Source organism: Crocodylus porosus, unplaced genomic scaffold, assembly GCF_001723895.1.
Source record: "Crocodylus porosus isolate Cpor-Errol unplaced genomic scaffold, CroPor_comp1, whole genome shotgun sequence".
In the NCBI taxonomy this organism is placed as follows: domain Eukaryota; kingdom Metazoa; phylum Chordata; order Crocodylia; family Crocodylidae; genus Crocodylus; species Crocodylus porosus.
Window position 1 is genome coordinate 11,217,007 of NW_017728916.1, and position 14,732 is coordinate 11,231,738.

Here is a 14,732-nt window from a genome sequence, read left to right on the forward strand (position 1 = left end):
GGGCAGTGGGAATCACCTCCCCCCTGGCCCAGCAGCACCCAGTGAGCACTGGGGCTTTTTTTTTAAGTACTGGAAGCTGGGGCAGGTGGGGTCAGCCATGGTCCCCTCCACCAGCCCCTGCTCCCCTGCCTCTAGTACCTACCAGTTTCGAGTCAGCTGCAGATCCCTGGTGAAGCCACCAGGGACTGTCCAAATCATCAAAGCTCTCTGAATCTTTTCCAAAGATTTGGAGAGCTTTGAATTGATTCAGACCTTTAGATTGGTTCCCTGATTCGATTCTGATTCAGAGATTCGGCCACCAAATCGGGTCAAATCTCTTCCGAATTGAATCACCAACTGAAGCTTCACACAGCCGTAATACTCAGGTCATGTTTCTAGCTTTTCTTTGGGTTTTATTCCCCCACCAAAAACTGTTTTATTCTCATAAACACTGAGATTTTTTACAAATCACCAGACTACAGGAGTTGGAGCTTGGAACAAGACAGCAAAAAACTTTTGCAGGACTCACCATTAAAATGCACCTGCCTTTTTGTCTTTGTGCCTCTGTTTAAGTGTGTTGTTTCCAGTTGGCAGATAGACCCTCCCTGGGGCAAAAGTGTTAAAAGGTTTTTGAACATGTTCTGGAGGAGCAAAACTGGCAGATGCTTCAGGTGCTCCTTGGTGCTGCAGTTAGGCTCTTTCTGAGAGAAACTATTCTGAACTAATAGAAATTGCTTAGTATTTCCTTAAAGAAAGCTCTGGGGAAAATCCCCTGTAGCTCTGATTCCATAGGCTGGGCAGGATGCCTGAGGTCCCACCGACATCATAAAAACCAGTGAAACAAGAGAGAAAGAATCACAAAGTTGCAGAGAGTTAGGACAGAAGCAGAACAGGGAAATCCACCTGGGCTGACAAGACATAAAGCGTGTCTGGAGCACAGATCCTCACAGGAAGATGGGGAACTGGGTGGTGAACCATTGGTTTCCAGCTCTGGTGATCGTAAGTGCTTCTTTACATACAACCAGCTAGGTATTCTTTGTGGACCAGGACTGTAGGAAGAATGTGTTTTTAAAAAAAGATGTCTTGTGTGAGCTGGTCATGGAGAAATAGCAGATACTGCTAATTTTTCATGGTCTGAAAGAAGATTTACTGAATAAAATAGTTTTATGAAGGTATAAAAGGTTAGGTTTTGCCTGATTCATGGCACCATTAAGTATGTTTTTCATTTTAATCATGGAACTTTAGTAGCTAAGCAGGTACTTGCTCAGTCGTGAATCACTGCTTAACAAGCTTCCATGTTTCAGGTCTTCTCTAAAAAAGGGATAAATAGCTTGGGCGTTTAGACATGATCTGAATCTTGAAACAGGGAGGAAAGGGCAATGTCATCTATGGTGAAATTTCTTTGACTTATATCAGGGATAAATTTGGTCTGTGGTCTTTTGGATTTAGATTAAAAACAGGAATTTGTCTTTATATTGAAACTATGTGATGAAAATTGATGATACTTATTACATAGCCATAACATAATTCCCAACTTTTACCTTGTTTTGTGTCAGGGAAGCTTATGTAATCAGACAATGAATTTCTCAGGTTCTTTTAAATTAAAAAATAAGCAAATCTCGATTTCTACAATATGAACAAATAGCAAATAGAACTGAGCAAATACAGTAAAAGTTCTGTTAACCAGCATCTTACAAGCCGACATGCTCTACTAACCAGCATGCTGGCTTGTAAGATAAGGTGAACCCGGAAGTGCCCGCTATGGTACTTCCAGTTTCTCTGAGCCCACACGGCAAAAGCAGCCTGTGCTGTGGAGCTCCCACGGCCCAGGGGCATAACAGGCTGTGTGGGGCTGTGCGGGGCCTGCCTCCCTGTCCCATGGGGCCTGCAGGAGGGGCAGCAGGAGGGACAGCAATCCTGTGGAAGGGGCGGAGGGACACCCCAGATGCAGCGGGAGAAGTGGCGACCAGGGCCACTCAATATTTGGTTATCTGGCATCCCCCATTCCCAGGGGATGTCGGATAACAGAGCTTTTACTGTAGTAGGATTTCTATCACATGGGAAATTCCAGTTTTCAGCTGACATCAGGCCAGAATATCAAAATATTTTTTAATGGGAGGAAAAGTTCTCAATATTTTTTACTTCATGTTGATATTTTTATCAAAACAGTTCTCATACACACACACAGATATATAGGTGAATTGAACTGAATCAAAACATTTTATCTGAGTAAGTCTCATATGCCATGGTATCTCACAAGCATGGTTTAGGTGCTTTAGGTCCTCATTCTTCTCTAAGGGCCAGGCTTTCCAGCTAGAGTCATGTCTCATCTATATTGCTCATGCTGAAGACTTCAGTTCAATCCACCCAAATGTTTGTGTCTGTGTTACCATGACCCAAAACAAATTTTCTTGAAAGAAAATTGTTTGCCTGATAAAAAATAATTTTCCTGAGATAAAATTGCAAAATTTTAGGGAAAAAATGTGATTTTCTAGAAATTTTCTCCATTTTCTGGTAAATACTGATTTTACAAGAAAAAATTCAACACACTGTACTTAAAACAAACAGTGCTACAAATAGCTGATATTGGAAATGTACACATCGCTTGGTGCTGAGCAACTGCCTAAGTTGGTCACTGTTGTTTTTGTGTCCTGACTGGACAAGTGAAGAAGTAGCCACCCACTGGATCTCTACAAGATGCATTCACAGTGTGCTGTACAATCTGAAATGTGGCTTTGGGAAGTGCTGATGTTTCTTTATTTCTTGGGAGTATTTGCTCTTTTAAACCTGACTTGTTTGTGGAAAGCAAAAACAATTGAGGGGCAACCAGTCTGGTTTCTAATTTGAATTAATATTCACAGATTTTTTTAAGATTCTTAGCTCAACTTTTATTATATTTAAGGATTACTTCAAAGAAAAATGACAAAGAACATTCTCCTCAGTAGTAACCCCACTGCCGTATTAAATATTTTCTCTTTTTCCTTTTCCTCATTCTTGACTGCTACACTGCAATCGCCTAGCTATTTCATAAACTTTCACCTGCTTTTCCATTTTTTCCCCACCTATGGTTATGATTTTCTTGCTGTAGCATTGCAGTACTTGCTATGGAAAATAGCCCATAGCCTTTGCTGTCAAGCAACAAAAAAGACTTGTTCTTAAATCAGGTCCACATACCCAGCCAGACCCCTGCTTCTTCACAGAGCCTGAAGAGCACATTTTGTCTGGCACTAGTGGTTGCACTGAACTTAACAAGACTTCTCCATGGGCCGTGACCCAAAAGTGGGTCACAAGAATATATGAAAGGGTCGCAAACAAACTTTAAGAATGGATTCTCCTTCTCAGGAGAAAAATGTGGGAAACTGGCTTTTCCCTTGCAAGCTGGCAGAGATCCATGGAGCTGGGGCCTGAGGGCAGTGGGTTAGGAGTGTGGGGCACTGGGTCAGGACTAACCACTGATGTTTACAAAAGGGCCCTGATACAAAAAAGGTGGAGAACCACTAGTTTGAGTTATGCACTTGTTTAAGTTCCTTCTTGACCCCTTGCTGAAGGGCCCAAGTTAATGCCTTGTTAATGCCTCATTAATGCCTAGTAGAATTAGGGGAAGGTTTGCTTTCTTTAGGCCTGCTGAATTTGGCTTGAGCAAAGTAATGAACAATAATTGTTATAGCAAGGAAGCTTTCTTTAAAAAAAATGCATTGTTTTTATTATTTCTCATCAGGCTGATGGGTAGCATAAAGGTATCTCACCAACAGTAAGTAACTTGTGTGTTTTGGTAAGATTTTTTTATAAGGCTCAGATCCACAAAGGTACGCAGGTGCCTAACTCCTAGGCAGATGCCTAATGCCTTTGAAGACTGGGCTTTAATGCTTCCATTCTGTTTTCCTTTGACCCTGCAGTTTCCCACGCAGAGACTTCACTGGGAACATCTGAATTCCACTGAGAGATAATCAAATATTAATTCCCCTTAATTATATAGTAACTTGTAAGTATTTACAGGTTCATGCCAATTATTGTGTAACTACCTGCATTACTGAACAACATAAATAGCGATGCAAAATGAAAGGGGTGATCTTCAGCTTCTAGTAACGATAGGGGGAGGATCAGATTTCTGTTCCCAGTTGTGGTGGTGAAAAGGCAGTTCTTGCACCAGAGCTAGTAAGGTCACAGAAAACAGAATTTGGCCCAGGCTGATCCTGCAGCTGCTTCTGTGTGAATAAACCCTGCACCCAGGAGATTGCCTGTGTGAAGACAGGGACAGGATCAATATGTAATTTAAGCAGCCAGCAGTCACTACCAAAGCACAGAGATTTGATGCGGGATTTGTCCCTGGGGGATTTCTGCTTGCTTAAGGTAGTAAGTGAAGTTAGTACTTTGGGCAGGTGCAGCCCTGACAGCATGGCAGATAGAAGCCCCCGGGCATATTCACAGAGCGGGGACCAGTTGAATACTGGCAGTGGCTCCTGCCCAACAGCTTCTGCCTAGCTGTGCTCTGCCAGGACTCAGGGATGAGAGCAGAGATCAGTCTCTGTGACCTGTTCAACTCTTGTTCTTTCTGCGTAGACAGAGACTACAAACACCAGCAAGTGCCACTGCCTGGGGAGAGTGGAGTGGTAATGAGGTGGGAACTAGGTTTAAAGCAAGCAGTTCCTCTCATCTAGACCTGCCAACAGCTCTCAGCTGGCCACAGAGTGTCTGTTACTGACTATCTGATGGGCTGGAAGGGAGCAGTGTGCACTGCATTGTCCACAAAGGATGGACACATATGTGTACCCACCCCTGCCTTTCCCAAAAATACTGGACAGCACTGCTTCATTCTGGTTGTCAACTGAAGCCCAGAGCCAGATTACAGCCTGTCTGGGCCCTATGGGACAAGCATCAGCATCAGCTGGACTTTCTATTGGTTCAACCACTGCTCTAACAGAGGCTACCCACCCTCGGTCACAGGGAAATGAGCAATGGAGGCAGGGCCTTACTCCATTCACTTCCAACCAGAGTAGTCCTAGACAGGCCATGGGAACTTGCCTGCCTCCCATGGTTTGCCAACATAAGGAACATGTGAGAATGAAAGTTCCTTCAGCCTGCTGAGTTCTGCATCCTCATATGAACTCAGCATCCCACTCCCCATGACTCAATAGGAGCTATGAACATTTGTGTTTCAGAAAATCAGGCTCTTAACCACGTGGATGCTGCAGGGCTGACTTTTTCTCAGAGAAGACCAGTGTGGTGCTGAGCATTCACAGCTCCTGTTGGTTTCAGGGGAGCCACTGGAATGCAGCACCTCAAAAATCAGGCACAAGGTTTCTCAAACAGTGGCACTAGCATCAGTGGGTTGATCTGACATTGCTGCTGTGAGTGACTAACTGCTGCATACCTAGGGGCAGCGATTACGACCTGCACCTGGTACAAACTGGCACTAGGCGTATTGTCCTTAAAGGAGCTTCCTGCTCTTTCCTGTGGAGGATCTGGCTCTCATGACTGTGATGTTACATAAGGGCTTCTCTTTAAGGTTCAATGGCTTTTTTTGTTTTCACTCCCTCCCCCTCACTCACACACACTTCACTTTGGGGACATTGTCTCCTATGTACTATAACTTCTCTTTCCCCTTCTCTAGGCTGCTTGGCTGGGCATCAACGTTTTCCTGTTTGTGTATTATTTCCTGATGTTTGACATGGATGAGAAGTTCTACTACACCAGAGAGATCCTTGGGGTAAGGATCTCTCTTCTCTTCCTCTCCTTCCTTCTTTATCTCTTCCTTCCTTTCCCCTGCTGAGCACAAAATCAGCAGGGAGTTTGTTTCCCACTCCAGGGGCAGGAGACCTTCCACCTCACACTCCCACTTCAGGCTGGAGATAGGCCATACCCTTCCTTACCCTCCAGGCAAACAGGGAAGCTATTCCTAGGATCCCATTGTAGCCAGTCTGCTGCCATGCACAGGAGTACAGCCCTCAGGGGCAGAGCACCTACTGCAGTTGAAGCAGGAGAGAACAGAAAAATCTACCTTTACCCTAGATGTGTGCAGAGCCTTAGGCCAAATTACAGCCAAATTCAGACAGTTGTGAGCAGTGACAGCAGTTACTTGTGGGCACCCAATGGGTGAAGCTGGTGCTGTCCTTGGATGCCCTTACTCACTTTTTGTTCTCCTCCAGTCAGCCCTGGCATGGGCCCGGGCATCTGCAAAATGCCTGAACTTCAACAGCATGCTGATCCTGTTACCAGTGTGTCGCAACCTGCTCTCCTTCCTGAGAGGCACCTGTTCGGTGAGTGACGGGGCTTCCCTACCCCGCCTCCTTGCCCTGCAAGCATACCTGTTCCCAGGGGAAGAAGTGGCTGGGGTAAATCCTAGCTTTGCAAGCACTCATTGCCATCCAGATCCAAGCCCACACATGAGATCACACAGTTTTATAGTTTCATAGTTGGTATGTTTGGAAGGGACCTGAGCAGATCATCAAGTCCAACCCCCCTGCCATGGGCAGGAAAGGATGCTGGGGTCAAATGACCCCGGCTAGGTGGTTGTCTAGCCTCCTTTTGAAGACCCCCAGGGTAGGAGTGAGCACCACTTCCCTTAGAAGTTGGTTCCAGGTCCTAGCTGCCCTGACTGTGAAGCAGTACCTCCTGTTCTATAGCCTGAACCTACTCTCAGTCAACTTATGGCCGTTATTCCTCATTACTCCTGGTAGTTCTTGGGGAAACAGGGGCTCTCCCATTGCCTGCTGGTCCCCCTTGCAGACTGCCACCAGATCCCCCCTCAGCCTTCTCTTGTGGAGGCTGAACAGGTTCAGGTCCCATAGCCTCCCCTCGTAGGGCCTGCCTTGCTGCTCCCTGATCATGCGACTGGTCCTCCTCTGGACTCTCTCGATCCTGAAGTGCAGTGCCCAGAACTGGATGCAGTACTCCAACTGCAGCCTACCTAATGTTCCAGAGGGAGAGGATCACCTCTTTGGACCTGCTTGTGATGCATCTATGGATGCATGATAAGGTGCAGTTAGCCTTCCTGACTGCGTCTCCACATTGTCAGCACATATTCATCTTGGAGTCAATAATGACTCCAAGATCCTTTTTTGCCTCTGTGCTGATGAGAAGGGAGTTCCCCAGCCTGTAGGTATGCTGCTGGTTCTTTCTCCCCAGGTGCATCACCTTGCAATTGTCAGTGTTGAAACCCATCTTGTTGTCATCCACCCACCCCTGTAATCTGTCCAGATCTAATTGCAGCCTGTCCCTCTCTTCTTGGATGTCCACTTCTCCCCACATGTTAGTGTCACCTGTGAATTTGAACAAGGTGCTTTTCACCCCCTCGTCCAAGTCACTGATGAAGAGGTTGAACAGTGCAGGCCCAAGGACCAAGCCCTGGGGGACCCCACTGCCCATGTCCCTCCAGGTCGAAAATGACCAGTCCACCACCACTCTCTGGGTGCGGCCCTCCAGCCGATTAGTGACCCATCTGACCGTGTAGGCATCGACACCACAGTCACCTAACTTTTTTAATGAGAATGGGGTGAGAGACGGTGGCTCCAGAATATTTTTACTGCCCCCAGGGTCAGCTCTGAACATCCTGAGGGATTTCTGCTCTGGTTTTCAATTGCTGAACTACCCTCATGACTGGGACAAGATGTGCTGGTAGCCCTCTTTGGTGCACACAGCAGGGGAACTCTACCTCCCAAGGATGCCAGGGGAGGAGGAAAGGGAAGAGGCCAGTGGTCCCAGCTTCCCCACAAGCCCTGGCATCTACTTGATTTACTCATTGCCACTCCCAGTGCTGCTTCTTCCCTCTGGATAGACTAGAGCAGTGATTCTCAACTGTTTTTGTATCAGGACCCATCTGTAAATATTGATAGCCAGTGCTGACCCAGTGCCCCTCACTCCCAACTGGCTGCTCCTTGCCCCTAGGCTCCAGCCCCACCCTCCATGTGGGCAGGGGTGGGTGTATGGGGAAGGTGGGGTGTGTGCGGGGATATGGGGGCCTCAAGCAGCCCCTTGGAGGCTGAAACTCTGCCAGCCCTGGAAAGGAAAAGCCACAGTTTCCTATGTTTTTCTCCTTTAAAGGAGAATCCATTTTTAAAATTTGTTGATCCATTTTTAAGGTTTGCTCATGACATTTCATATATCCTTGCAACCCACTTTTGGGTTTAGAAATGCTGGACTAGAAGCTCTGTGCCCCTGGCCCTCTCTTCCTAAGACTTTAGCAAACCAAGGCTAAACAGGGCCTGTTTGTAGCAGGCCTCCTAGCCCTTCAACTCCAGCCGCCTTTTCCTTAGTTTAGTAAAGTCTCACATCCTAACCAACTGTCCCTCTCCCTTCCTGGCAGACAGCACCAGGCCTGGCTAGGCTGCAAAAAACATAATGAGCAAGAAGCTTCGAGGCCCTTGCAGATGCCACCTGGAGTTTGAAGGGAGGTTCCACAATAAGGGGACAACTCAGTGGCATACATACCTAAGTGGCGAGACAGGGCACACTGGCTAGGGCAGCTGTCTGGTGACTGGGGACTGATTTTCATACACAACCAGGGGAATTCTGGTTCCTATGGCTATTCGGTATATAACACAGGTAGACAGGATGCAACAGCTCTATCACACTTGTTAAGAACACTGCGTGTAACCCTGTATAACTCCCTTGGTAGCCACACCCATCAGCAGCGGGCAGTGACTCCAGCTGTCATGTTACACTTAATGCAGTGTTGCTCTACGCTCTGTGAGTTGTGTGTGCAGCAAGCTAGGCATGGAACCACACGCTCCCTGCTGTGAAATAATGGGCACCCCAGCACCTCACCCCGTCCACTCCCAACCAATCATTAGCCATGCACCTCTGCCCCCCTGATCTGCCTCTGGCCTAGGAGGCTCCTGCTCCCAGCCTGAGAGCAGTTCTAGCGGGGAGCTATCAGGGGCAGCGGACAGGCCCACTCTTCAGAGGGAGGAAACAGCTGTATCTGATCCCTCCTGTTCTGTGCAAAAATGGGTCCATCTGTTCCCCACATGCTCCAGTGAGGAGAAGGACAGTTCTCTCCCTCCATGGACCCAGAAACATCTCTGGAGTGACATCTTCCTTACATAGGGGCATGGAAATCATAGAGGGACATGGAGCTGCAGCAATGAAGTCTCCTTGCAGGCAGCGCCCTGGGCTGGTGGGGACCAGCTCTGCTCTGCTTGCCCCCAGGGTCTGTTCCCTGGAAACATCCCTGTTCTCACTGACCCCCTCCCCCCAGTTGTGCAGGCGGACCATGAGGAAGCAGCTGGATCACAACCTCACCTTCCACAAGCTGTTGGCCTACATGCTCGCCATAATGACAGGTAACTTGAGTCCACATGCTTCTGCTACCAACCAGCAGATGCAACAGCTGGTCCAGTCTGAGCACAGGCTGAGCTTGGTCTCCTCTTGGAGAACTTGGCCTGGATTTAGTACACCAGAGATGGGGGCCATTCTGCCTCTTGCATCATTGACTCTGGGTGATGGTCTCCCAGAGAGAAGGTTTCACTTTCTCTCTCTGTGCTGCTCAGCTGTCCACACCATCGCTCACCTGTTTAACTTGGAGCGTTACAATGACAGCCAGCAGGCTGCAGACGGGAGCCTCTCCTCTGTCCTCTCTGACCTGCACCAGGATGGAAGTGACAAGTGGCTAAACCCCATCCACTCCAACAGCACGGTAAGTGCCTGGAGCCTGCTGTGGGAGAAGTGAGACCCTGCCACAAAGCCCAGGGGTATCACTCTGTGCTTTTTTGTTCCTTCCAGATTTAATGTCCCATTCCCACCTCTCACTTCCATACTTATGTCTGCTTCTGTACAGACTCCAGCATACGTGACTTTCACCAGCATCCCAGGCCTGACTGGTGTGATCATCACCGTGGCGCTGATTCTTATGATTACTTCCTCCATGGAGTTCATTCGCAGAAGCTATTTTGAGGTCTTCTGGTACACACACCACCTCTTCATCATCTACTTTGCTGGCCTCGTCATCCATGGCATTGCGTAAGGCACCACCATAAGCTGCATTCCCCCAGAAAGCTCTAGCCTCCTCCCCCTCTGTTCTGTGCTTCCCAGTCAGTCAGCCACCTGCTGCATTCCTATCATCTCCCCTCACTGAACATCTGATTGCCACCCTTGTTACCAAACAGGCATCTGCCTTGTACACACCCACATATATATGCTCACCCTAGTCCAGAATCTGAATGACACACTTGCCCCGCCTCCTGTTCTTCTCAGCTGTTCCCCAGCTATCACATGCTTCCTTTTTGTGGCTGAGCACTTCCCCTTACCTTAGCTGGACAGTGAGGTCTCAAGGTCCCTTCCTGCCCTACCTTTATTTTGATGAGAGCAAAGCAAGGAGGCAGGGCTGGGTCAGGAGAGCTGGACTGACACTTCTGTTCACTCCCAGTGGTCTTGTTCGAGGGCAGACAGAAGAAAGCCTTAAGAAGTACAGCCCCCAGCACTGCGCACAGTACCTTGTATACAGGGATGGGAGAAGCACACACCACCACTGTAAGGAACCAGAGTTTGGGGGCATCCCAGCAGAGGTAAGGCCCCATGTAGACAGTGGCTAACACAAGGATAGCCTGAGTGTAATAGACCTCTCCCTTCTCCTCCCTGATGGGTATAAAGCATTCCACTGACATGCATATGGGAGAGATTTTTTAACCCTTATTCCTTCCACTTCCTGCTGCTCACCCCTCCCAGTATTGCAAGCTACCTCCTGTCTCCTAGAGAAGCATCTCACATCAGACCCATCCCAGTCCTGCCATAGCTGCCTGTCTTCATCTGAGTGGGTTTCTAACACTGGTCCTTACGTTCTCATGTCATCCTATACAAGGTTATAGCCACAATCTTGGTAGCAAAAGGGACATGTTTCCCAAAAACTATACAGGAGCATTTGATATGAGAACCTCCCTGCAGGGACACCAGGGTCCAGCACCAGGTTACCACTTGAGGCCCATCCTCTCACTACTGCTCACTCTGTCTCCACAGTCCTGGAAGTGGGTGTTGGCACCAATCCTCCTCTATGTTTTTGAGCGTGTCTTACGTTTTTGGCGTTCTCGACAGAGGGTTGTTATAACAAAGGTAAGTGGCTGGCTACATCCCCTACTCCTCAAGGGTATACTGTTTATCTGTCCACCCAGCTACAGAGCCAAATAAATAAGTTTTTCCCCAGCTATAGAAGGGTATTAAATAGTGCAGTGGCTGGGAGTTTGGGCCTATCAGTCTGGCCCAGCAGGAGTGAGAATGAAAAGGGGAAGGAAGATTGGTTGTTGGAATGCCTGTTCTCTTCTATTCCAGCAGGATGGGGTAGCACCGGCAGCGGGGAGTTCTCAGTCATTCCAGTCTCGGCCAATAGTGATTAGCAGTGATTTTGCTGTTCTGGGGGCTGAGATATGCCAACTGTTTCCTAATGTGCCTTTCCCCAGGTTGTCATGCACCCATCTAAAGTACTGGAACTACAGATGCATAAGAAGGGCTTCAACATGGAAGTGGGACAGTACATTTTCATCAACTGTCCTTCTATCTCTGTCCTTGAGTGGCATCCTTTCACCCTGACCTCTGCACCAGAAGACAACTTCTTTTCTGTCCACATCCGGGCAGCAGGGGACTGGACAGAGAATATAATTGATGCCTTTCAGCAGCAAAAACCAAAAATACCCAGGTAGGCTAGGGTGGCTTTAGGGTCAGGAAGCCAGTTAATCTGTACAGTTTTGCTTTGTGGTTCAAAGGTAGGTGGCATCCTCCTGTTACCCAGAGCCTGCCTTATCTTGCCAGGATTGAAGTAGATGGCCCCTTCGGCACAGCCAGTGAAGATGTGTTCCAGTATGAAGTTGCTATGCTGATTGGGGCAGGGATTGGGGTCACACCCTTTGCCTCTGTGCTGAAGTCAATCTGGTATAAGTTCCAACAAGCAGACCAGAGTCTCAAAACCAAGAAGGTAACCATAGTGATGTGGGAAAGGTAGGCCCTACACTTCATTAGGCCTTCCACCCCAGAAGCCTCGTGTGTGTTTCAACTGCATCTCTCCAAGTCAAATACATCCTTGGGTATGTAGCTACAGCCTTCCTGGAGAGCGGATCCTTTTTAACACACACACTTCATCCATCTCTGCTCAACTCCACTGCACAGCTCTGCTACCCTTAGTAAAACATCTCTCTCTCTCCCTCCCTCTCTCTATCATTGGGTCCCAGATTTATTTCTATTGGCTCTGTCGGGATACGGGTGCATTTGCCTGGTTCAATGATCTGCTTGCATCACTGGAGCAAGAGATGGAGGAATCTGGCAAAGCAGACTTCCTGAACTACAGACTCTTTCTCACCGGGTGGAACAATAGCATTGTGAGTCACAAACACATGCATGCTCTCATGGTAGGAGTGGGAAAACAATCTGACACAAGAAGCAATGGGAGAGAATGTTGCGTCAGAGATGTGGGAAAGCACCATGTTAAAGACTACTGGGATTAAAATGTGTACCAGACAGGGCTTTTACCTCTAACTCACCCACCAGAGCAGCAGTGATGGGGATCCAGGCTTCATGCTGTCTGATAGGTTCCAGACATTGATAGGATGTCTGCCTATACTAATAGTCATCTTCTGTCACTCCAGGCTGGCCATGCAGTGCTCAACTTTGACACTGTCACTGACGTGGTGACAGGCCTGAAACAGAAGACCTCCTTTGGAAGACCCATGTGGAATAATGAATTCTCCGCAGTGGCCACTGCCCACCCCAAGTGAGTGTCCCAGCATCCCACGGCTTGAGCTGGATGATCTAGAAATGTTCCATCGAGCCATCTGGCCTGCTCATACAGTACACCCACCAAGTCTGAATCTCCTGCTGCTTCCATAAATTGAGGTGCCAAGCAAGGGGCCTTAGGTGCCACATACTCCACACCACCCAGCTGATTGAATTGCCTGAAGGACTGAGGTCATTGTACTATTAAGAGAAGTTTTTTTTCAGCTATACAGGTGCTAGCACCTCCACTGACTTCAGGTAGAGTTGTGGCTTGCTCTAAACTTAAGAGACCAGAAATTCTAGGACCTTCAGTTGGACAGTGAAAAAGTTTCCTTGAGGGAAACAATGCGAAGTGAAGCTGCCCTGCACGGTCACACTTATTCCCACCTTCCCCACACAACAGTTATGCCCTCTGGACACTGTAACAAGGCCAGCCTCCACTGAGATAGAGGTGATGGAGGAAGGGGACGCTGGAGAAAAGTGCAGACCTCTGAGTTCTCTTTAGGGTAATTTGTTGCATTAATATTAACCGCTGCAATAGAAATGGTTCTGTATTCCTTTTTATGGGCTGCACCATTCACAGGGTCCATTACTAGGAGGGGTACAAGTTCTAAGGCAGCTGAAGCCCAGAGCCATAAGTTAAACAAATGATTTAGCTAGGGCATTAATGGCCTTCTGTTCCACGCAGGTCTGTGGTGGGTGTGTTCTTATGTGGGCCAGAAGCTTTAGCAAAGAGTTTGCAGAAGTGTTGCCATCAGTACTCCATGCTGGACCCCAGGAAGGTCAAATTCTACTTCAACAAGGAGAACTTCTAAGCTGAAAGAAAAATTTGCCTAGCTCTGTGGCACCACGGCCTCATTGGGAGCAATCTGATCCTCCACCTCCATTTTGAGAACTGAACTTGGCTGCTGCTAAGGGCACACCAAGCAATGCTACTGGAAATGGTACCATTCAAACTATGCCTTCCCCACTGTTAAATACGAAGGACATTCAAGATGTGACATGGCATCCCTCCAAGGGACAAGCACTTGAGCTTTATGTACCAATGCTGCCTATTCCCTGTATGCCCCAATCTTTACAGGCCCTTTTGGGATGAGAAGAGTAGGCCTTCTCCATTCCTAGAGATTGCTCTGCATTGGTTTTGCATGCAAGGAAGGTGAAATTAACTTTCTAATGGAATCTGTTCCCTTTCAAAGTTGATTGTGGCACCAGCACAAAGGCTCATATTGATTATTAAACTTGATTTGAATGCACTGGGATTCTTGGATGTTGGCCATAGGGGAAATGTGCTGGGAAGATGCAGGGTCTTCAGTAACTAATCCAGCACAAGCAGTCAAACACACTCCAATAAGCATTACTGCAAATTATGTCTTTAAAGTTGTAAAAACCTCTCCACCTCTGGCCATAGCATGGGATAAACCCCAACTCCAGAGGCTCATTCTGTCCAGTTTAAGAGGCAAACTCTGTCTCCCCATTGGCATGGGGCCTCTGTGCAAGTCTGCAGCACCTGGGATGGGTCTTCAATAAATCTCCCCAAACAGTAGCAAGGGAAGTTGTTTTATACAGTGCTGTTGCTCTTTTACTGATTGGTTCCTTGCTACCAGTTCTCCCACTAAAGGAATCCCTATTTGGCAATACTATGAACAGAACCCTCAAGTGGCCACTACAGGAAGACTTCCAGACCTATTCAGTATGACTTGCAAGGAAGCAAACTGCTCAACTGTGTTCAGAATAAAGAGGAAAAAATCTGCCAGAAAAGGCAGATGTCTTAAGTGATATTGCTGTGACAGCAGATCAGCAATGGACAGGAATCAGATATGGAGCCTGCATCTCTCGGGTCACCCACCAAGGTTAGAGGGGCTGAAAGATGAGCTTCCTTCTCAGCCAACAGGAGATCTGGCAGGGCAGGGCTACACTGGTAGAACCTGAGGTAAGGCAGCTCTAGGGCTGCCAACACAGCATCTCAGTTCATGAAAAGGAAGGCTCAAGGCTACAAACACTTCAATCTGGCAGCTGCAGATCACAACTCCCCTCAAGCATGTGCTGAGTCCCATCAGCCA

General features: G+C 47.8%; 1 protein-coding gene across 2 annotated transcripts; it reads left to right on the top strand.

Moving 5' to 3' along the window:
• The first annotated feature begins 690 nt into the window (after positions 1 to 690).
• On the top strand, positions 691 to 14,215 carry NOX1 (NADPH oxidase 1). 2 transcript variants are annotated; one of them, XM_019536448.1, is made up of 13 exons: positions 697 to 978; positions 5,591 to 5,686; positions 6,126 to 6,236; positions 9,176 to 9,260; positions 9,468 to 9,613; positions 9,755 to 9,936; positions 10,343 to 10,481; positions 10,930 to 11,022; positions 11,367 to 11,602; positions 11,716 to 11,878; positions 12,132 to 12,278; positions 12,546 to 12,670; positions 13,361 to 14,215. In XM_019536448.1, the coding sequence occupies exons 1-13, from the start codon at positions 934 to 936 to the stop codon at positions 13,485 to 13,487; spliced, it is 1,695 nt and encodes a 564-aa protein (XP_019391993.1). In that variant the 5' UTR covers positions 697 to 933; the 3' UTR covers positions 13,488 to 14,215. The 2 variants fall into 2 exon arrangements, with proteins under 2 accessions (XP_019391994.1, XP_019391993.1); XM_019536449.1 differs by lacking the exon at positions 12,132 to 12,278 and having other exon boundaries at positions 691 to 978.
• The last annotated feature ends 517 nt before the right edge of the window (positions 14,216 to 14,732 follow it).